Source organism: Diabrotica virgifera, chromosome 6, assembly GCF_917563875.1.
Source record: "Diabrotica virgifera virgifera chromosome 6, PGI_DIABVI_V3a".
Classification (NCBI taxonomy): Eukaryota; Metazoa; Arthropoda; class Insecta; order Coleoptera; family Chrysomelidae; genus Diabrotica; species Diabrotica virgifera.
The window spans coordinates 241,754,883-241,777,581 of NC_065448.1; the positions used below are offsets into that span (position 1 = coordinate 241,754,883).

At 32.3% G+C, this 22,699-nt stretch overlaps 1 protein-coding gene across 3 annotated transcripts in view; it reads right to left on the bottom strand.

The window, feature by feature from the left end:
* Window positions 1-22,699, bottom strand: part of LOC126887439 (retinoblastoma-like protein 1) — a 45,104-nt gene that overhangs the window by 17,249 nt on the left and 5,156 nt on the right. For 2 of the 3 annotated variants that reach the window (XM_050654973.1, XM_050654971.1), the window contains exons 4-10: window positions 18,016-18,500; window positions 17,078-17,161; window positions 15,325-15,374; window positions 15,069-15,241; window positions 13,503-13,701; window positions 7,174-7,377; window positions 3,795-3,969 (exon numbers count right to left, since the gene is read on the bottom strand). In XM_050654973.1, coding sequence (XP_050510930.1) covers window positions 3,795-3,969; window positions 7,174-7,377; window positions 13,503-13,701; window positions 15,069-15,241; window positions 15,325-15,374; window positions 17,078-17,161; window positions 18,016-18,500 — 1,370 coding nt within the window. The remainder of the gene's footprint in view (window positions 1-3,794; window positions 3,970-7,173; window positions 7,378-13,502; window positions 13,702-15,068; window positions 15,242-15,324; window positions 15,375-17,077; window positions 17,162-18,015; window positions 18,501-22,699) is intronic. The other variant, XM_050654972.1, reaches the window with a different exon arrangement.

The following is a 22,699-nucleotide window of genomic DNA, read 5'->3' on the forward strand; positions in this document are numbered from 1 at the left end:
CTTGAAAATATACTGCAGAAACTACCCCTATACCTTATCCAGCATGTTTTTACGATTTTCTCATTACCTATTCATTTTTTTTTAAACAAAACTTATACAAGGTTAAAGACCACTATTTACTCTAAAGATTAGGTTCTATTCATTTTTTTCGTTTAAGCAACCGTTACGGCACAGTGGCGCCGTAAACCTCATATATGCTTTGACGGGCTCCAGTTTTTGTTTATTTTTTCGTCATCTGTTTGTTTTATTGATAAAGTACTTATGTAAAATAAAACAACACAGTGTAACCTACAAATCATGACCTATGCACATTTTACATTCTTTGCTCCCCAAAGCTACAGTGGTGGCCCAAAATAAATTTTTTCATATTTTCGCCACCTACACGCATTTTATTGCGTTAATGCTACCTTAATAGCACAATATTCACCCCTAAGTGGTCGCTAAGCAGTGGCGGATCCAGGGAGGGGTGATGGGGGCGATCACCCCCACCCCTCTCAAACCAAGTGATATTATATTTGAAGATTATAAAAATATTCATTTATTTTTATAGAAATACTTATATTATATTAATATTATTTTTATAAGAATGACTTTTTATGCTTTAGCGACAGTGGCGGATCCAGCATGGTTAAGAGGGGGGTGCCAATTGGTTAAATTTCTATAAAAATAAATGAATATTTTTATAATCTTTGAATATAATATCACTTGGTTTGAGAGGGGGGGAGGTGATCACCCCCATCACCCCTCCCTGGATCCGCCACTGCGTAGCGACCACCTAAGGGTAAATATTGTGCTGTTAAGGTATCATTAATGCAATAAAATGCATGTAGGTGGCGAAAATATGCAAAAATTTATTTTGGGCCACCACTGTGGCTTTGGGGAGCAAAGAATATAAAATGTGCATAAATCATAATTTGTAGGTTACACTGTGTTGTTTTATTTTGCATAAATACTTTATCAATAAAACGAACAGATGACGAAAAAAAAAAACAAAAACTGGAGCCCGCCAAAGCATATATGAGGTTTACGGCGCCACTGTGCCGTAACGGTTGCTTATACGAAAAAATGAATAGGACATAATTTTTAGAGTAAATAGTGGTCTTTAACCTTGTATAAGTTTTGTTTAAAAAGAATACATAGGTAATGAGAAAATCGTAAAAACATGCTCGCCAAGGGATAGGAATAGTTTCTGCAGTATATTTTCAAGGATAGGGGTGGTTTTCGCAGAGATGTTGCAATAACCATATATATTTTTAAAAAGCACTATTGATGAAGCATATGCCCATATGGATCAAAAAGCAAAAAACAAAAAAAAAATTTTCAACCCCCCATTTTATTTATTTTTTTTTGCTACAAGGGTTGCACTAGGAAATTGCTTTTGGTGTCCATGCATGGGTAATAATAACGTGCACAAAATGATATATGAAGCATATTAATAAAGGGCATTGTGTGTGAAGGATTCCAAGAAAATCAATTTATTTATTAATTCTTCTTTTTTTGGGGTGGTTCCGGGGAAAAAATGGGGGTGCATTATACAAATTTGTAAATAGCACCAGTACATGGGTAATCGCTGAAAGTCTTTTTACTCTAGCATAAACGGTTCAGATGGTATAAAAAGAGGTTTTTTAAAATGTAACACCCTGTAATTAAAAAAAGGGGCAATTACCCTTAAGTGAAACCTATACCAAAAAATCAGTCAATTATTTGTGAATAATTTCCGCAGGATTTTTTCTTAATTTCCGTGACAGTTACGGAAAAATATATTTTTTTTAAAAACACCTTTTTTAAAAACTTGTCTACTTTAGGGCGCCACCCCCGCTAAACGGTGGATGATAGAGAGATGGTGTCGGAAATAAATCGTAGAAAATATAGTTCTCTTCATATTTCTATAAAAGAAATTTTTGTAAAAGTTACAGGAAGGGCTAAGTTCCGCAAAAACTACAAATTACCCCCTTTAAAGGGGTGAAAAGGGAGGTTCCGGGGCGAAATTTTTTCAGAAAAAGTTAGTCTTATAATAAGCACCCCTTGATATACCAGAAAAAAAATAAAACCGGACTTGTGTCCATTTTGCAAGGTTCAACCTTTGTTTCCTACACTAATTATAAAATTATATTTACACAATTACTTCACAATGAAAGTACCACGACTTTTTAAAATTCTTTCTTCTTTTAAGAAAAAAGCTTTACTTCTGGTTAGGTTTTTGAGGGGACAAGACGTGTCTACTTTACGGGATTCTTTATACAATAAATCTCCCAAGATTGGTTGTGAATTCTACACTCAGTGTTATAAGTTGCTTTAATGTTGTTCTGAAGCTATTTTTTTGTGGCATTTTTGTAATTAACTATTTTTAATGGGAAATAAGCCACAAGTTTACTAAAAAAAAAAAAATGATTTTATTAACGTTTCGATGTCCAAATCAGATGCCGTTGTCAAAATACAAAAAATATTAATAAATTAAACAAAAATGTTGTTGCTTAGTAAAAAAATCTTCTAATAATTTATTTAATATGACTTATTTATATCGGCAATTCAGACATATTATACATTTTAAAGTAGAAGACTTTAAAACGATATTGCTAATATTTATGAGTTGCGTTCCTGGGACGACTTTACTGAAAGATAGTTCATTCAATAGGGAACTTGCATAAAATTTTAAATTCGAAAAAAATGGTATAAATCACAACAGAACATAATTTAGAACCTGTATCAAAAATAAAAAAGTTTTGTTTGTCTTTCGTTTGGCCCCTAAAGACGACTAAAAATTCAACTTATACCAGCCACCCCAAAACGGGTCGTGACGTCACAAGGTTGTATGTTTACATTCTACACCAATTGTATATATAATTTTAAATTAGACATTATAAACGTCAGTAGAAAATACAGTTATGTGACGTTATAAATGTTTTTGATCGTTTGAACTATTTCGTATGAAAATTTGTACTTTTACAAAATGGTTTTATTTTCAATAGTAAACCTTCTTTCTTTTCCTTCAAAAACTGTATCAAACTGCAATCTCAACAAACTGGTATATTTTATTACAATGATGCCCATTATCGTATATGAAATACGATAAATGTCATTAGAATATAAATATTTTTCCTTTATTCCCCGACGACGATCTGGCTAAATAACCAAGTAGTTGGAGGCCAATAAACTAAAGAAGAAGAAGAAGAATATACGTAAATATAACCGTAAACTGAACCACATAGTCAAACTCTGTGACGTCACGGGTAGTTTGAACTATTTTAAGATAAAAAAGACTTTAAATTTGTACTTCTAAGTTATTATGAGTTTTTGAAGCGTGAAATTTTGGAAATATCATTTTTATACAAAACTGAACATTATTATGTAATAAAAAAAATGTGCAAGTTCCCTATTCGATCCGTCACAAAAAAATCATAGCATGTGATCTGTCTTAAAGACAACCACATGCAACGATGACAGTAAAATTCTCGCGTTAGGGATTCCATAGTAAATCACGAGCGAAAACCAGGAAAAAACCTCGTGATACTATCCCGACATCGTAAGTATTAGGTCTTACTTTAGTTTACTCTCAAAACTAATACCAAATTCTGACCTTAATATGCACATATGTTATTTTAAATTATAAATAATATTAGTACTAACTCGATATGTTATTGACTTACTAATCGTGTATTTTCTTTCTATTGACTTCCTCTTTTAGTATAGGTAACCACATCCTACTGCATTCTACCGAGGAAATGGCTTATTTCCCATTAAAAATAGTTAAGTTGCTTTAAATTTCATAGATGTTTATTATCTATAATACTTACTTATTAACGTAGGAATGTCATTGGACTCATTCCTAAGTCCGTTTCTGTCATATACAACTTGATTTGGAAGAGCCGTTTCTTCAAATTTTGGAATTGATCCTCCAGAAAGAGCGATGGCTTCCCAAATCGGACTGTTCGACTTCCACATCAAACTTTCAAGCACTGTTTCTTCAGTCTGCAAAAATATATTTTTGAATTTTGGTATTTAGTCCATGTGGTGAGACCGCCCCGTCTGAATCAATTTCTGATTCGATTTCTTTGTGGATTCCTATTCAAAAATGTCCCCTTTAAACAAATCTGAAGGGTACCGGGCGGAATTTTTGGGCAGGAAATGTTTAAACAATTTTTTTAAACAAATACAAAAGATCACCTTTTTTGACCCGAAAAATATTTTTTGTTAGGTTTAATGGGTCATTCTAAATAAGAAAGGTATCTTGTGATTCTTCTCAGAAATTGATAGTTTTTGAGTTATAGGCGATTTAAAATCTAAAAAATGCTAAAATACGCATTTACAATGCTTAAAAACTCATATTTAAATTAGTATTTTTGAGGTTGCCAAGTACTTATATTGTAGTTCAAACATTCATTTTCAAGATTCTGCAGACTGATCGGGTCTAACTTCAATTTACACCGTTGTTATTTAATTGTTAATTATGCATGTCCATCCGATTTTTGCCGGTGCGGCGCGCACTATTCCCAAAAATCTCCTATTTTCCTTCGAAAACTATATTTTTAATATTCTTTGGGACATTCTAAATAAAATAAGTTTCTTGTCACTTTTCTCAAAAGTTAATAGTTTTAAAGTTATAAGCGATTTAAAATCCAAAAATGCGTATTTTCGCATTTTTCGAATTTTAAATCGCTTATAACTTTAAAACTAGTAACTTTTGAGAAAAATAACAAAATACATATTTTATTTAGAATGTCCCAAAGAATCTAAAACATATATTTTTTCGAAGGAAAATAGGTTTTTGGAAATAGTGCGCGCCGTACCGGCAAAAAAATCGGATGGACACGCATAATTAACAATTAAATAACAACGGTGTAAATTGAAGTTAGAGCCGATCAGTCTGCAGAATCTTGGCAACCTCAAAAATACTAATTTAAATATGAGTTTTTAAGCATTGAAAATGCGTATTTTAGCATTTTTCAGAATTTAAATCGCTTATAACTCAAAAACTATCAATTTTTGAGAAAAATCACAAGATACCTTTCTTGTTTAGAATCACGCAAAAAAGCTAAAAAAATATTTTCGGTCGAAAAAAGGTGATCTTTTGTATTTGTTTCAAAAAATTGTTTAAACAATTTCTGCCCAAAAATTTCGGCCGGCACCCTTCAGATTTGTTTAAAGGGGACATTTTTGAATAGGAATCCACAAAGAAACCGAATCAGAAATTTTTTCAGAAGGGAGCGGTCTCACCATATGGACTAATTCAAGTCGCTCAAAAAAAATATAATTGTTTTGAGTCAGAGACACAGTCAAAAGCTTTTGCATAATCTATAAAGCAAATGCAACTCTATGAAGCAAATGCATAACCTATGAAGCAAGTTCCTATGATCTGTGCATTTATGTAGGAGAACCGATAGGCTGAACATTTCTCTGATTCCAAGATCAAAAACAAATTTTTTTCAGACTTATGTAAGGGTTCATCTTGGTTCCATTTCAAATCACTCAATTTTGGAGCAAAAAAAATTTTGGACCTCCGATTTGTCTGAAAATTGGTATATAGCTTCTGCGGGACGTAAAAATCAGATATTTAAGGTCAAAAAATCTTCTTCTTTTTTTCTCAGAATGTTATTTTATGCGATTTTACAGTGATTTGGTGTTTATTTATACAAATTTGCATTTTCTATCGTAAAGTATCAATGGAAAACATAATATTTTAATAGAAGGGACTTAAAAATGTCATTATATGGCATTATAACAAGTTACTTTGATTCAAAACAAGCTTTTGATCAAATTTTATAGTGTAGAAAACGGTAAAATACCGTTTTTTACATTTTTCTCCTTCCCAAATTACATTATAATCGATTTGGCTGAAAATTTGCCCACAGATAGACAAAACATAGGACTTTAAGTGGCGAGAAGGATTTGAATTATATTACAATGCAAAAAAAGTTACATGCAATATTATAGTCAAAAATATAGGCGTCTACTGTAAGTACAATTAACTCGAAAATATCGACCTCACGACAAAAATTGTTAAAAAGAAATTGTAATAATTGTAAATACGATTTATTTGGAATAATTTCAGTTCCTACCATTTTTGTCGAAAAGTTAAAAATGGCGGAGATATTGAGCAAAACAGGTTCTCCTTTAAAATCAAGATGGCGGCTAACGTAACGGAAGAATTCATTCGTGATTTTAAATTTAGGCTACTATTGACTCCCCTAAAGATCAGAAAAATAAAATTTTGGGCAGCTCGGCATTCAAGGTCAAATGCTATCCCGACTGGACTAACATATACTTTTGAGTCCGATATTACTGCATGTAACTTTTTTTGTATTGTAATATAATTCAAATCCTTCTAACCACTTAAAGTCTTATCTTTTGGCTATCTGTGGGCAAATTTTCAGCCAAATCGATGATGCTGTATTTTGGGAATGGAGGAAAACGTAAAAAACGGTATTTTAACGTTTTTTACACTATAAAATTTGATCAAAAACTTGTTTTGATTCAAAATAACTTGTTATAATGCCATATAATGACATTTTTGAGTCCTTTCTATTAAAATATTATGTTTTTCATTGATAGTTTACGACAGAAAATGCAAATTTGTTTAAATAAACACCAAATCACTGTAAAATCGCATAAAATAACATTTTGAGAAAAAAAAAAGAAGATTTTTTGACCTTAAATATCTTATTTTTACGTCCCGCAGAAGCTATATACCAATTTTCAGACAAATCGGAGATCCAAAATTTTTTGCCTGAGTGATTTGACATGGAATGTACCGTAAATAATTTTATATAATGGAACCTTATATCTCCCAGATGCACAATGACGCAACTGTACATAGGGTTGAAAATGGGGGGATTAAATTAAGATAATGAAATTGGAACCAATAGCGATGAAAATAAAAGCCATCGTCATACCGATGCTCCTGAACGATTACTATTCATTTAATCCCTGCCCTATTTAAAAATTTAAAAATCGATTTTTTTCTCTCCTGAAGAATTTTGCTTTTTTTTGCAGTTACGTCATTGTTCTTCCAGACCAGCGATATATGGATTCCAACAGCCTATACGGCTTTCCATGCACTTCATAGAGATACAAATTATTAAGAAATACTGTATTTTATGTATAAATATGATTCTTGCTACTTTTAATTTGGTACAGAAAACAACTTAACAAAAACCAAACAACTTTAAGACTTACCATATTTAGATGCTTCACCATCTCTCTTGAGAGTTGGTCTTTAGTTCGAACAATCAGTTCAATGACTTTGACAAAATGTATTGGTTGCACCTCAAAAACATCGAGGATCCAGGGGAACTTATTAGGAAAATTATATGAAAATAATACTATCTCCATACAGCAGGAAAACATACATTTATAAAATATATCCTTTTTTACTAGAGCCTGAAAAAAAGTTTAAATTAATGAATAACTTTCTATACAGTCAGGTCACAAAATATAAATGATTTTGTTTAAATTATACTCATTTACCAGTAAAATACATTCATATAACAGATTATAAACAGCATAAGGGAAACAAAAGGAAAGCCTAACAGAGTGCCATATAAACTTACGTACATAGAAATCGGCCTACTTAAAAATTTGGTCATTTTGATGTCTCATATTTCCTAAACCTGCTGGCCGATTTAAGTGATTTTTTAAACATGCTATAGCCTGATTCTTTAACCATACCACTCAGTGGCGGCTGGTGACTCAAAAATTTGGTAGTTCTGCAGTATTTTTTGGTTTTTTTTAATTCAATATCTTTTAATCGTTGTATTTTACAACGAGGCTTTTAGTTTGATATTTTACACCATATATTTATTCATTATATATCTATTAAAAAATAATAAAGAACTTACCGATTTTCTTCTTTTCAAATTGAAGATAAATACAATTATATCAAAAATAGCAATGGTACATTATGGCACACTAGTAATTGTTTTATAGTTTATGTTTTTAGTAGAATTTTATCGATAAATACGCGAAACTAAGGAATGCAAACGAAAAAACACTACAAACAAAATCGCCACAACAATAATTGCATTATAGGGTCTTACGAACTAACTACACACAGAGCCAAATATATTATTTTTTTTTATAAATAAGCTCGATTCGTTGATTTTTTTTTTAAAGCAAACTTGTCTATAACTTTTTCATTAAAGTTTGGTATTTCTTTTATAAGTGTTTTTTCTACTGACAACATGGTTAAAGCTACAAGTCGGTCTTCAGTCATGGAATTTCTCAAGAATGTTTTAATCCATTTTAAACTCGAAAAGCACCTTTCAGCTTCTGCCGTACTCATGGGCACTGTAATTAGAATTTGAAGCAGTTTTACAGTTTCTTGAAAAGGCTCTGTTAAATTATTTTCAATTAAAAATTTTAAAAAAGGTATTGCCCCATTAATGTATCTACAGTCTCTTCTAAAATAAATAACAGATAATTCAGTCTTCAAGCGCTCCCTACCTAAATTTGGATATGACGCGCAAGTCAGGCTTAAATTATCATCTGGGAAATTAGCACAATAATTATCAAATTGCTCAGGATAAAGCAATGAAGTTGCAAGTAGGTGATTTTTAAAAGCAAATCTATCATTTGCACAATTTATGATTATATCACAAACTTCGATAGATGCTCCCCGATGATCTACTGGACTGTTATCCTTCCGTAACCTTTTAGTTGGTAATGGTTCAACGCATAAACTAGAACCTTGGTCAATGGTATCATCTATTGAATTTCTAACTGAATTCATGTATCTTTCGAAATCTGTCACCTTTTATTGATTTCCAAAGGATCCGTTTTAGTCTTTTGAAGGGCATTATACAAAACGTCTACTTGTGGCATTATGCGATGGAAAAATGTTAACCAAAAAACAAAATTTTGATCCACTAGTATTCTTCGAATGGAAGACGCTGAACTACAGACAGCTGCCTTATCAAACGATTCTTCTATTTCTTCCATACATTCGATAAAAGAAGATCGATGTTCAAACACAACATTAACAGTTCGAATATTGAAGTTCTAGCGAGTTGGAGCGCCATGAGGAATTTTCTTTTGGACGATTTTATCTAAAACTGCCACTCGTTGTGGCGAATTTTTAAAAAAGGTAGGGATTTCATTTAAATTTCCAAAAAAAAGTCTAACTTGAGAGTTTTCGGAACAAGCCTTAGACATTATTAAATTTAATTGATGCGCGTAACAGTGTACAAAATGAGCAAATGGATATTTTTCTTTGATTCTGGCTTGAACTCCTGCGTGCTGTCCACACATGACCGCTGCCCCATCATAACTCTGAGCAATTAGTTTATTATTTGAGTTTTCCAGGATAGGATCCAAAACACTGAAAATGTTTTTGCTTAAAGTATCTGCATTTAATTTTGAAGGTACCAAATATGTCCAAAATCGTTCTACCGGTGCTCCATTTCGACAATATCTAAATACTACAACCATTTGCGATTTTGCTGAAATGTCTGTAGTCTCGTCGGCCATGACAGCTAGATATGGAGATTCCCGAATTTCCTCCAAAATTTTATCCTGGCATAATTCCAACATGCAGTCCAAAATATCATTTTGAATTTCTTTAGAAATGCCCTTAAAAACCGTCGATTCTTCCAAGTGTTGTGCTAAAGTTCTATCCAATTCAGCAGTAAAATTTATGAGGCCGCGAAAAATTCAAGGATAGTCGGATGTTTGTGTCTCGTCGTGTCCCCGAAGCGCCAATTCGAAAACACTACAAAATTTTATGCAGTCTATAATTTTTGAGAGAACATACCTATTTTTTGTTACAGCTTCATTGAATTTTTGAATATTTATCCAGTATGCAGAATCTAACTGTTCTTTAATATTCACGGAGCCTAATAAAGCATATTCCATTTGATTGTGCAAATGATGCTTAGAAGTTTCGTGCTTTTTTATTTTATCACTTAAATGCACTAAGTCTGTTACACCAACTTGCGTCCATGACTTATCACCTCCAAAGAGTACACAAGGAAAACAGAAAAGAGCGTTTTTTCTGTTGCAGCCACATATCCAACTATTTCTCGTATAAATATCGCAATTAAATTGTCGTTTGTAATTTTTCCCTCGGCTTGATCCTTCTTTTTCGATTTTAATATCCGGCAAAGGACGTCCTTTGCATTTTAATTCTAGTTTTTCGTCATAAGAATATTTAAAGAATCTCTTAACATTAATCAAATTATAAATAACATCCATCCTGAACAGCACTTTTATTCTCATATACTTAATATAAATACCGAATTACGTGCAGGACAACTTATTTTAACAGTCGTCGCGTCGCGATCACCGATTATTTAAAATTACAATAAACGTAGGTTTCTACACACTAGTTCGAACTGCAACAAATGCAGCTCAAATATTGCTTTCAGTCGTCGCCCGAAAAGTGTAGGCGAGGGTTGAGCGGGTGTTATCGGGAATATCTTTAACAGTTCACAGCTCGGAGTAGCACCGGTCCGGTCAAATAAGTGGGACTTGCTATCGCCATGAGATGCGACGGACGACAGATTAAAATAAAGGCGGCCATGCACCAAAACCATCTAAATGAATTTAGATTTTATAAGTAGTGATATTTTTTATTTAATTTTCAAAGTAATTTTGTTTGGATTATTTTGGTGGTTCTGCAGCTCCGCAGCACTTATATACCAACCGCCACTGATACCACTGCAATAATATTGTTACTAAACTGGTAAATTTTCATTGTATACCGGGTGTACCAATCAAACTGTGTTTTTTTCTCAAAGTTCGCATCACCCTGTGGAATATTCTAGCATTTATAAAATACTTAAATTTAAAATCCAACTATAGCCTCAGGTTTTCTTAACATTCTGTTTTTTGATTCATTCGTTTATGTTGGATAATAAAAAAGTTAGGTACTTTAACAACTAGACATGTTCTTCATCAATACACGGTGTTTTTAAATAAGTGCGACAAACTTTAAGGGGTAATTCTGCATGAAACAATAATGACAGTTGGCTTTATAAACGTATGTCCGCAAATATTTGGTTTCCGAGATACGGGATGTTGAATTTTTTCTTACAAACTGACGATTTATTTATTGCTTTAAAACCAGTTGAGATATGCAAATGAAATTTGGTAGGTTGTAAGAGATATTTATTGTGGATTTTTTGACCTAAAATTAAGAATTTTATATTTACCACTAGCTAGCATACGGATAATATGATCGGTCATATTACACATATGAGCGCTAATGGTGAATATTAAATTCTTAATTGTATGTCACAAAATGTGCAATAACTACGTCTTAAAACCCACCAAATTTCATTGGCATATGTCAACTGGTTTTAAAGCAATAAAATAAATCCTCAGTTTGTAAGAAAAAATTCAACATCCCGTATCTCGGAAACCAAACATTTGCGGACATACGTTTATAAAGCCAACTGTCATTATTTTTTCATGCAGAATTATCCCTTAAAGTTTTTCGCATTTATTTAGAAACACCGGGTATTGATGAAGAACATGTCTAGTTGTTAAAGAACCTATCTTTTTTATTGTCCAACATAAATGAATGAATCAAAAAACAGAATGTTAAGAAAACCTGAGGCTATAGTTGGGTTTTAATTTCAGTATTTTATAAATGCTAGAATATTCCACAGGGTTATGCGAACTTTGAGAAAAAAACACAGTTTGATTGGTACACCCGGTATACAATGAAAATTTATCAGTTTAGTAACAATATTACTGCAGTGGTATGGTTAAAGAATCAGACTATAACATGTTCAAAAAATCACTTAAATCGACCAACAGGTTTAGAAAATATGAGACATCAAAAATGACCAAATTTTTAAGTGGGCCGATTTCTATGCACGTAGGTTTAGATCATCGCTATATAAACATGATCAAATACATCTATGCGACAGCAAGCGTGAAACTGGCAGATAAAAAGACCAACGCATTTAAAATAAAACAGGGAATGCGACAGGGAGACACAATTTCGCCAAAATTGTTTACATTATTAGAACATATGTTTAAGAACGCAAATCTGAGTGAAAAGAAATTAATGTCAACGGAGAGTCATTTAAGGTTCGCTAACGATATTGTTCTTTTTGCTGACAGCATCGATGATGCAGTATCGCAACTGGAGAAACTCTACCCAGCCTCCGTACAAGTTGGATTAAAAATCAACCATACAAAAACACAGATCATGACAAATCTTGTGTTAAGTGAAAAGATTTTAGTAAATGGCATGCCTATTGAAAAAACCACCTTTTATAAGTACTTAGGGCATGAGCTACGCATAGGGAGAGATACCTAATCAAACGTGCGAACTAAGCCGCCCATAGGACTCATTTGGGTGGCATTCGGCAAGCTGGGCTATGTCCTTAAGTCAGAACTGCCAATGTGTCTCAAAAGAAGTCTTTGATCAGTGCGTATTGCCAGTATGTACAGTGGAACCCCGATAACCCTGAAGTCCGGCTAACCCGGACCGATTTTTATCAGACAAACATTTCAACAATAAAAATGTATGTAATATAATATTTGAGAGATAATAGGTATTTGTGTAATTTGAACTACATATACGATAGTAAAAATGACTCATGGCACATGACGTTCATTGTCGTGTTATCTGAAACAACAGGCACCTGTAGTAACCTTTATTTATTTCAAACTGAAACCTTTATTTATTACTTTCAAAGACTAAAAGAGTAGGTATGTAAAAAATTCTTTTTTAAACAATGGTCTTCGTCTGTTATTAAATAACATAACATCGTTGCGATTGAGACTGTATTGTGTGTAGTACAGTCGTATTGTTCGCTTCCGTTCTGTAATCGTTCATAAATCTATTCAGATTTTGTATTTGCGTGTTTTTTTGTCTACGTAATGGCAACAAAACTTAAAAATGTTGTAGTGATAATGGACAAGAAACTAGAAGCATTAAGTAGAATTGATATAAAAGGCGTAATTGGTACGTTATTTTATATGTGTACTGTGCATATATATTTCATGTTATTTCAATTATAACGGATTTTATCTGTAAGTATACCGTATTTTATTAATTTTTACCATTTTCTACGGCTAACCCGGATTTTCGATAACCCGGATCGGCCGCGGTCCCGATTAATCCGAGTTAACGAGGTTCCACTGTACTTACATATGGTGCAGAAACTTAACAATAACCAAGAAAGTAAGAAATAAAATTTGTATTACACAAAGAGCCATGGAACGCTCAATATTAGGCATTTCTCATAGGGATCGAATTACGAACAAGGAAATAAGACAGCGAACAGGAGTGACAGATGGCATAGAAAGATTTATGACCCTAAAGTGGAACTGGGCAGGCAAATTTCCCGCTTGGATTAGTTCCGATGCAAATCTCTTGGAGGGCTAAATCTTATATCAAAATAAAGCTTTGTCGTGAAGCATCTATCTATAGGTAGGTGGTTTGTGGCTGAGAACACGTGGTAAACTCGAAAATATTTTATAGGTATTGAATTTTGACAAGAGCTATGTTCGTACGATAATTAATTCACGAAGCTCATCTAGAGTACACTTACCGATATATCATTCCTAATTTTGCTTTCATTATCTAATAGATTTTCTACATATTTATAAAATAAAGTGACACCAATTTGTAACATATTCTTTGCCTCTTCTTCGCGGCCACTGTATTTGCTACTATATGCCACTACAAATTTGTCACTTAAACTATTTAAAATTTCTTGAATTTTATCAATGGTGTTTTCCTCGCCCGATCTAAAATGTATTATTATGAAATTAATATGTTTTTGAAGAGTTTACGATTAAGTAAAATCAAAGTTTCATAGAGGATTTAATTCAATAGGGAACTTGCACATTTTTTTTATTACATAATAATGTTCAGTTTTGTATAAAAATGAGATTTCCAAAATTTTACGCTTCAAAAACTCATAATAACTTAGAAGTACAAATTTAAAGTCTTCTGTATTTTAAAATAGTTCAAACGACCCGTGACGTCACACAGTTTAACTATATGGTTCCGTTTATGGTTATAATTAGGTATATTCTTCTTATTCTTCTTTAGTTTATTGGCCTCCACCTACTTGGGTATACCTCGTCGCGGAATAAAGGAAAAATATTTATATTCTATTAACATTTATCGTATGTCATTCTAATAATATATACCAGTTTGTTGACATTGGAGTTTGATATAGTTTTTGAAGGAAAGAAAAGAAGGTTTACTACGGAAAATAAAACCATTTTGTAAAAGTACAAGTTTTCTATGAATAGTTCTAACGATCAAAAACACATGTAACGTCACATAACTGTATTTTCTACTGACATTTATAACGTCTAATTTAAAATAAATTAAATTACTTTTAATGGGAAATAAGCCACAATTTTACCAAAAAAATGACGTTTCGAAGCCCAAATCGGGTTTCGTTGTCAAAATACTACTCTAATTTAAAATTCTGTTAACTTTGTTGGAAGGATGTAAACATATAAACGGATGACGTCACGACGCGTTTTGAGCTGGCTGGTATAATTTGAATTTTTAATCGTCTTTAGGGGCCAAACGAAAACTTTTTTATCTTTGATACATGTTTTAAATTATGTTCTGTTGTGATTTATAACATTTTTTTCAAATTTAAAATTTTATGCAAGTTCCCTTATGGAAATCTTATCTTATGGAAAGGGTAATGTCACTCAAATGCAATAAAATTTACATGAATTGATTCGTCTCGAAATCACAACCATTTCATATCATTGCGCCAACTCTGAATTTTGATCAATAACAGCGTAAATTGTAACTAAAGTTCATGGAAATCACATTTTTGAAATCCATGAAACTGTCATATTCATAAATACTATTAGTCCAGTCGCTATTGAAAACAGCTTAATCAAGCGTGAGCTAAGCCGATTAGAGGAACTATGTACTTTCGTACTACTGACCAAAGTATACCTACTAGTTTTAGATGGATTTATATCAATTTACGCCGTTATTAATCAAAATTCAGAGTTGGCGCAATGATATGAAATGATTGTCCATTACATTTTCCGTAAGATGTGTGTGTTCTTTGATAATAATTTATCTTTTTTCTCAACAAACAATGAATATGATCTACACATAATAAATTACTTACTCCAATAATTTTAATAAGGCCTCGCTAGGACCTTGAGGTCGGTTATTTACAATTTTATGTAACCGAGCAATTTTCTGGGTAATAGTTCTATCAGCAGATAAAGGTGAGCTGTCTGACTCTCTTGGCAGGTATCCTCTACCAGTTAAAGGAGTATCGGGGGCACGTGGGGTTACCTGCATTTACAAAAATGGTTCATGTTTAGGATTTATACTACTATTTACCAGTAAATAAATTATTTATAATAATTTATACTTACACCTCCATTGTTTTCATTATTTTGTGGGGACGTAATAACAGAATTCTCTACTGAAAAAGAAAAAAAAAGTAAAAATATTATTTTGGACCTCCTGTTGATAATAGGTACAAGAATTTATTTGAAAATTGCAATGAATGGCATGTAACCATCTTAAATGGGACAGGAACATGAATTAGTCATCATTTAAAACCATTCATGCCTATTCTGTAACTCATTTCGATGATAGAAGTAAGGAAAATCGAATAGAAGTGGCCAAGTCGAATAGAAATAGTCAAAATCGGTATTCCATAACTCCCTCGGAATCTCTACAATCAGAATAGTGAATAGAAATGACTTCGACAACATTTACCCTGTCGAAATTAGATTTCGATAATCGGAATTGTGCTTGACGCAAGCGCATTGTATTTTGTTTTGACGTTTACATTTTATATCTACTAAACATAGTTTATTACTACTTATTTACAGTATTTTTACATTTTGTATCTGCTTAATTTTTTAGTCTGTGGTGTTATTTACTTAGGAAATTGTATATTTAATTTAGTCATGTTGTACGAGTATGCATTGAACCTAACCCCATTTTCTCGCATCTGAATTTGAATGCTGAATGTTTGCCAGTCACAGTTCACAGTGTTGCCATATTTTTTTTGTATATTTCTTATACAATTTCAATGGCATAATGATTTTACAAGACCGTTTAAAATTTAAAGATATACTTATAGCGTTGATTGATAAATAATATACTATACAAGTTTACTTGTATTTTTATCAATCAACGCTTATAGAAAAGAAAATAATTATAGAAAAGACGCCATTTTTGGGTATGGACGCCATCAGTAATTTTAGCTGGAATCAAATATTAAGATTGTATATTATTAATAATATTTTACATCAGACATCTTATCTTCATTTATCTTTTTTATTTATCAGTTGATCTTCTTTTTTATAACAATTTTAATTAACTTTGATTTAAAACCATTTATCATCTTTTGAGATTTTGTGTAGAATATTTACACTAATATTTTGTTGTTTACTTTTCAAAACTTTTCTTTTTTGTTATTTGAAAACTATTTTTCAAATGAAACTGTATGTAATGTGATAGTATGGAAAATTGAAGATATGGCAACGGTGTCGTATTTCAAATTTAGAACCAGTAACAAGCAGGCCACAGAACACTAATTTCGCTTGACAATGCGGGGTTGCCACCCCCTCCTGACCACGTGAAATAGAAAGTGCCGATTTCGATTTACCTTTATTTCGATGCGAGTTACAGAATGCCAATCCAAGCACGAAAATGACGCGATAGATATCAAACATTCCGATTTCAGGTAATTACGATTCGATTTGGTCATTTCTATTCGATTTGCTAAAAGTTACAGAATAGGGCTGATTGAAAAAGGATATAACAATGAAAGGATGAATGTTTTCTGAGACAATTTGCTGCTAGATATCTGATACTCAGCGTTGCTATTAAAGCCTTAGTCATTGTACACTTGAAACACATTTTTTGAGTTTATGCGGAGTTAAAATATTACTTATACTAAAATCACAATAAAGATGCACCAGAAATAAATAAACCAAGACACGTTGAATGTTACGAGCACTCCCGAATCATGATTTACAATGTATAAACTTTGTAAATCATGATTTGGGAGTGCTCCTTGTAACATTTAACGTGTCTTGGTTTGTTTATTTCTAGTGCATCTTTATTGTGATTTTAAGATTTTAGTATAGCTAAACGAAATTAAAAATTCACCTGAGTATGATAATGGAGATGCTCTAACACTTTGCCCCCATGTTGCTTGTTGTTGTTGCACTAATAATAATCTTCGATATTCAGCTAAAAGAAATTTATAATGTTCATATATAAAGCAATTATACAAATTTAACAAAGAAGCATCCATTTTACAAAATATAAAAATTATTCATCATCATCACTGGCTCCACAGCTCAGATTGGGCCTTGACCTGTTCAATTAATCCTCTTCACTTCCTCCTATTTCTAGTTTTTGGCCTCCAATTTCTAGTTCCGAGTCCTCTCGAATCCTTCTGTGCTTGGTCCGTACATCATGTTTTTGGGCTACACTTAAGTAGATTTCCTACCATATGTTGTTATGATTTTTGCTGGTTCAGAGAGTTCCATGCGCTCCACATAACCTATCCATCTCAGTCTGCCGGTTATCCGATATAAGTTTTATCGGCTTCACCACATTAGAGTCTCTATAGGTTTGACACAATTACACAGTATACTTTCCCATTGGTAGTTATGTTGTCATCAGATCCAGGCTCTCATCCAGTCACAGACAGTGCTTTTTGGTACTCCTAAGGCAGGCTCTGGACCAGTAAGTATTTTGTAGCTGATCTTTTAATCAGCTCTTTTGTTGCCATGCATTTCCCGATGATCTGGCGCACATACCAGGTGACACTGTTATGCTCATATATATAGTGACTCTTCACCTTCAATTTTCACCATAAAGTCAACCATCAATATCCTTTTCCATGAGGTAACAACGCTGGTTAAACTGTATTGATATAAAAAGAGAAGAGGAGGTGAAGAAAACTTCTTTGGAATCATAAACTAATTTCCCAACCAGGCCAAGAACTTTTGGGGCCACCAATGTATTGTATGGGTAAATTTAATAACTACAAATTATACCTATATAAAAGCAATGTTATAAAAACTACTTTTTCTTACCTAAAAAGATTCTTTCATCGATATCAGCAGTGTTTAACAAATGTGTCTCATAAGCAGTCTTGATATTCTTAAAGTTGTCTTTGAAAGTGTCTTGATCAAAGAGTCCAGTAAAATCTTTAGGGTCAACTTTTAATATATCATTAGTAATAAGATTTCCCATCAACTTCTTCAAATCGTACACCTTCATGTGCATAGCTTCAGTTAATGTCGATGGCAACTTACACAAATAACTCATCAGACATGGAGCCTCTTGAGGTACTACAAACCCAGGTTCATTCCAATCGGTAGGTAAAAGTTCAAAGTTTGGTTTCAGAAGATCGCGCCGTTCTGCCAAAAATGCATTTTTAAATGCTAGATCAATGCATGCAAACATTAAGTGATATGATTTCACTAATTCAGAGCCGAACTGTTGGTCTTCGCTTTTTAATGTAACAAAGAGACTCCATACAAATTCAAACACTGTAGAACTATTGCACATAATGGGTCTGAAATAAAAAAAAAATGTTAGCTTATAATAGACAAAAAAAATAAGAAAAGGTATGAAGTATTTAGGAAAAACTAGGAATGCCAATTAAAAACTTATACACCAGAAATAGAACAGACTCATGGGGAAGGACAACACCATAACTCAGAAATACCTAAAGCAGAGAACCATAAATCGACACCCCCATCGAACAAGGTGTTTTAGCGAAACACTGAATACCAAGTCCATTGAAAGAGTGAGCAAATTTAAATACCTGGGAATGCTTTTTGAAGACTGGGCATCGGACAGGGAAGTAAAATGTCGCATTGAGCAAGCTCGACAAGCTTTCGTAAAATTCAGGAAGGTACTGACCTGTTCAGAGTTCGATCTTACACTGAGACTAAGGTTTACTAAGCGCTACGTGTGGCCGGTGCTGCTATATGGCGTAGAGGGCTGGTCACTCAAAACAAGGGATATAAACAGATTAGAAGCTTCCGAAATGTGGCTTTATCGCCGTATCCTAAAGATACCATAGATGGCGAAAGTCACAAATGTAGATGTCCTTAAAAGAATCAACCAAGAACACTAACTTTTCGAAACCATCAAGAAAAGGAAAACGGCGTGTCTAGGTCACATCATGCGAAATGAAAAATACCAGTTCCTCCAACTTATAATCGAGGCGAGGGTAAAATTGAAGGCAAAAGAGTTTGCCTTCTTAAAACAAGTTTGCAACTCAGTTTTAGCGATTTTACAGGAGAGGCAAAAAACGAAAACATGACTTTTTAGAAATTTGTAGCGAAATAATTAGACTTTTTACACTAATGTGATATGATATTTATATTTATTTATTTATTGACGGGATTACCCCATTAAAAGTTATACAATTAACAATAATAAGTTTACGAGCTAAATATGTACTAATAATACTTTAACATTATAATTAGATTAACATTTAATAATTATAATTAGATAACAAATATTAGAATAAGAATAGGTAGGTACTTGTAACCTTAGAACTAACAAAAAAAAAATTAAATAAATACTCTATTTAAATTATTTTTAAACATATTCAGAGATATATCAAAAATTTCAATGTGTTTGTCATTTATAAGTTTACAGTAACGATCTATAGGTGAATTTTGGCCATAACTTGTGCGATGGAAAGGAATATAAAATGTTATAAAATCACCTCTTCGATTTCTAGTTTGTATATCAACGTTATATCATAATAAGGGATTACTGTGAGATGTATGTTTTGTAATTTTAATAACTATTGAAAATCTTGAGTTTGATTGAGATACAACCTTGAGATTAAACATGAGTATTCGTAGAAAAAGGTTGTAAGTCGCCTAACAACTATTTTACACTCTCTGTGTTAATTATTTTTCCCGTTTACCTATTAAAAGGTTGTATGTTTTGAATTATTTGCAGTATAGCTAAAAGAAAATGAGTTTTTAAGGGATATTTAAACAAAATATCAACTGTTTTCACAATTTTAATTGGAAATTATAAATTTTACAATAACAATAATATTCTATCACTATGAAAAAATCATGGTATTCTTTTTCTCATGATCATCTTTCAGAGCGTCACAGTTTTTCTAACGCATTAAATTGTATGTGACAGAAAAAAGGCACGTCCGTGATTACAGACATTTACAACATTTATTCTAGTTATTCTAGTTGTCGATAGATGGCGCCATAATAAAAAAAATATTTTTTTTAATTAGATAATAATATTACAAATATAATCTGTATAATTTATAAGACTATACAAATCAAAGAAAATACCATTTTATAAATGCAAGAAACACATTTGATTTGTTTTTATTCCAAATTGAAAATAAAATGTGACAAATGTCAGATTTAACTAAAATATCATGTTAGAATAAATGTCATAAATGTGTATTATCACGGACTTACCCTTTTTCCTATTAGTCCTGTCGCCAGGGGTGGTACAACGGCCTCCTGTATTCAGATGGACTTACCCAAGTTTTTTTTATGTATTTTGACCCGTAGAACACGAATTTTTTGGGTAACAGTTGATCCGGATGTCGATAAGATTGTTATAAACAAAAAAGTTGAGGAATTACATAACAGCGATTTCTCGCAAAACAAAACATGTTTTTGTATTTTTTGGGCCATTCTAACCAAAAAGTGTTTCTACAAATTTTTTCGTAGGATGCATAGTTTTCAAAATAAACGCGGTGGAACTTTCAAAAAATCGAAAAATTGCAATTTTTGTACCCGAATAACTTTTGATGAAAAAATAAAATAGAAATTCTGCTTACCGCATTTGAAAGTTCAAGTCAAAGTATATCGGTTTTAGTTATTTGCATTGCTAAAAATTTATTATTTTATTGTTAAACAAAAGTATAAACACCTAGTGATGGAGTGATGTTTTCAATGATTTCTCATTTAAAATCGAATGAGTAGATAGAGTAGGTACAAGTGCAAGCGAGGCTATTTCTATGTAGCATGCATGTAAACGCATGTATTAGGCACGGGAAACACTATGTGTTTATAGCTTTTTTTAGCAATAAACACATAAATTTTTAGCAATGCATATATTCGAAACCGATAGAATTTGACTTGAACTTTCAAATGCGGTAAGCAGAATTGGTATTTTATTTTTTAATCAAAAGTTATTCGGGTTCAAAAATTGCAATTTTGCGATTTTTTGAAAGTTCAACCGCGTTTATCTCGAAAACTATGCATCCTACGAAAAAACTTGTAGGAACATTTTTTGGTTAGAATGGCCCAAAAAATACAAAAACAGGTTTTGTTTTGCGAGAAATCGCTGTTATGTAATTCCTCAACTTCTTTGTTTATAACAATCGTATCGACATCCGCATCAACTGTTACCCAAAAAATTCGTGTTCTACGGGCCAAAATACATAATAAAAACTTGGGTAAGTCCATCTGAATACAGGAGGCCGTTGTACCCCCCCTGGCGACAGGACTATATCATTTGTTACGCACTGAAAAATGCTCATGAAAAGGACAATATAAAATATCTCAAATTTTTTGCATTTTTATTGCGTATCTGTAAATATTTAATTCTAGACCATTTTACTTGATTACTTTAGTCTTTTACTATTAATATCTACATCAAAATTAACATGTGTGTCCTTAAATATGTTAAAATTTAGAATTTGGTTCTGATTTAATTCAGTTACGGATTTAGGCTGGCCTGATGCTTTGGCATATCGTATCATGGTTATCCATTGGTTTGGAGCATATACGACTTAATGTTTTTTCCGTTTTTCTATAAGGGCATGCATTGAATCACCCTCGTTTTGTGAATGTGCTATTTCGAAAAATACATGTGTAATGTTAATACTACACTGTTTCACTATATAGAAGTATGTAGCAAAAACTATTCTATATTTATTTTGTCCACCGCAACTATCAAAATGGAAAAAAGTCTTTAAATCCTTTTTTTATTTTCATTTCCATAAATTGACTTATGAGATACACCATATGCTTAAATACTTAATAAAGTAAACATACGTGCAACAAAGTTGTAACTCATTTAACAACCTTGTTAATCGTCAAGTATAAAGAAAGTAAATATATAACATAGGGAGTATCCAGTGTTACTGCCTTTTCACGCTAAAATGGCACACGTAAGTTAAAATACAACTTTTTTCAATGGAGTATTAGCCAAACTATTGAGAATTAAACTATGTCGTTTATATTGACGTGTGCGCAATTTTTTGCTGAATTCGCCTGTGTTGAAATCTGAAAATAGATGTAACTTGAGTTACAACCTTGTTCGATGGGGGTGTCGAAATGTGCTGTATCCACCTTTAGCTACTTGGGAGTAACAATATGGAAAACCGGAAAAGAAAGAACAGAGGAAAGACAAAAAGATATTTCTGAAAAGCAAGACTCTAAGTAAGAAAACAAAGATCAACCTATGTAAGATTTTATTAAGACCCGTTATTACATATGGGATGGAAACAATGATATTTACAAGAAAGAGGAAGATAGCCTTCTGAAATTTGAAAAAAAAAATGAAAAAGATACTACGCCACAGTGTAACAAGAGAGAGAGAGAGAGAGAGAGAGAGAGAGAGAAAGAAAAATGAAAACAAATGCCGAAATTGAAGAATTAAAGAGAGAAAATATAGTCAGACACATAATATCTCTTTGCTTAAAATGGTTAGGACATACAAAGAGACGCAAACACTCAGCTATGTTGAGAAGGATATCTAACT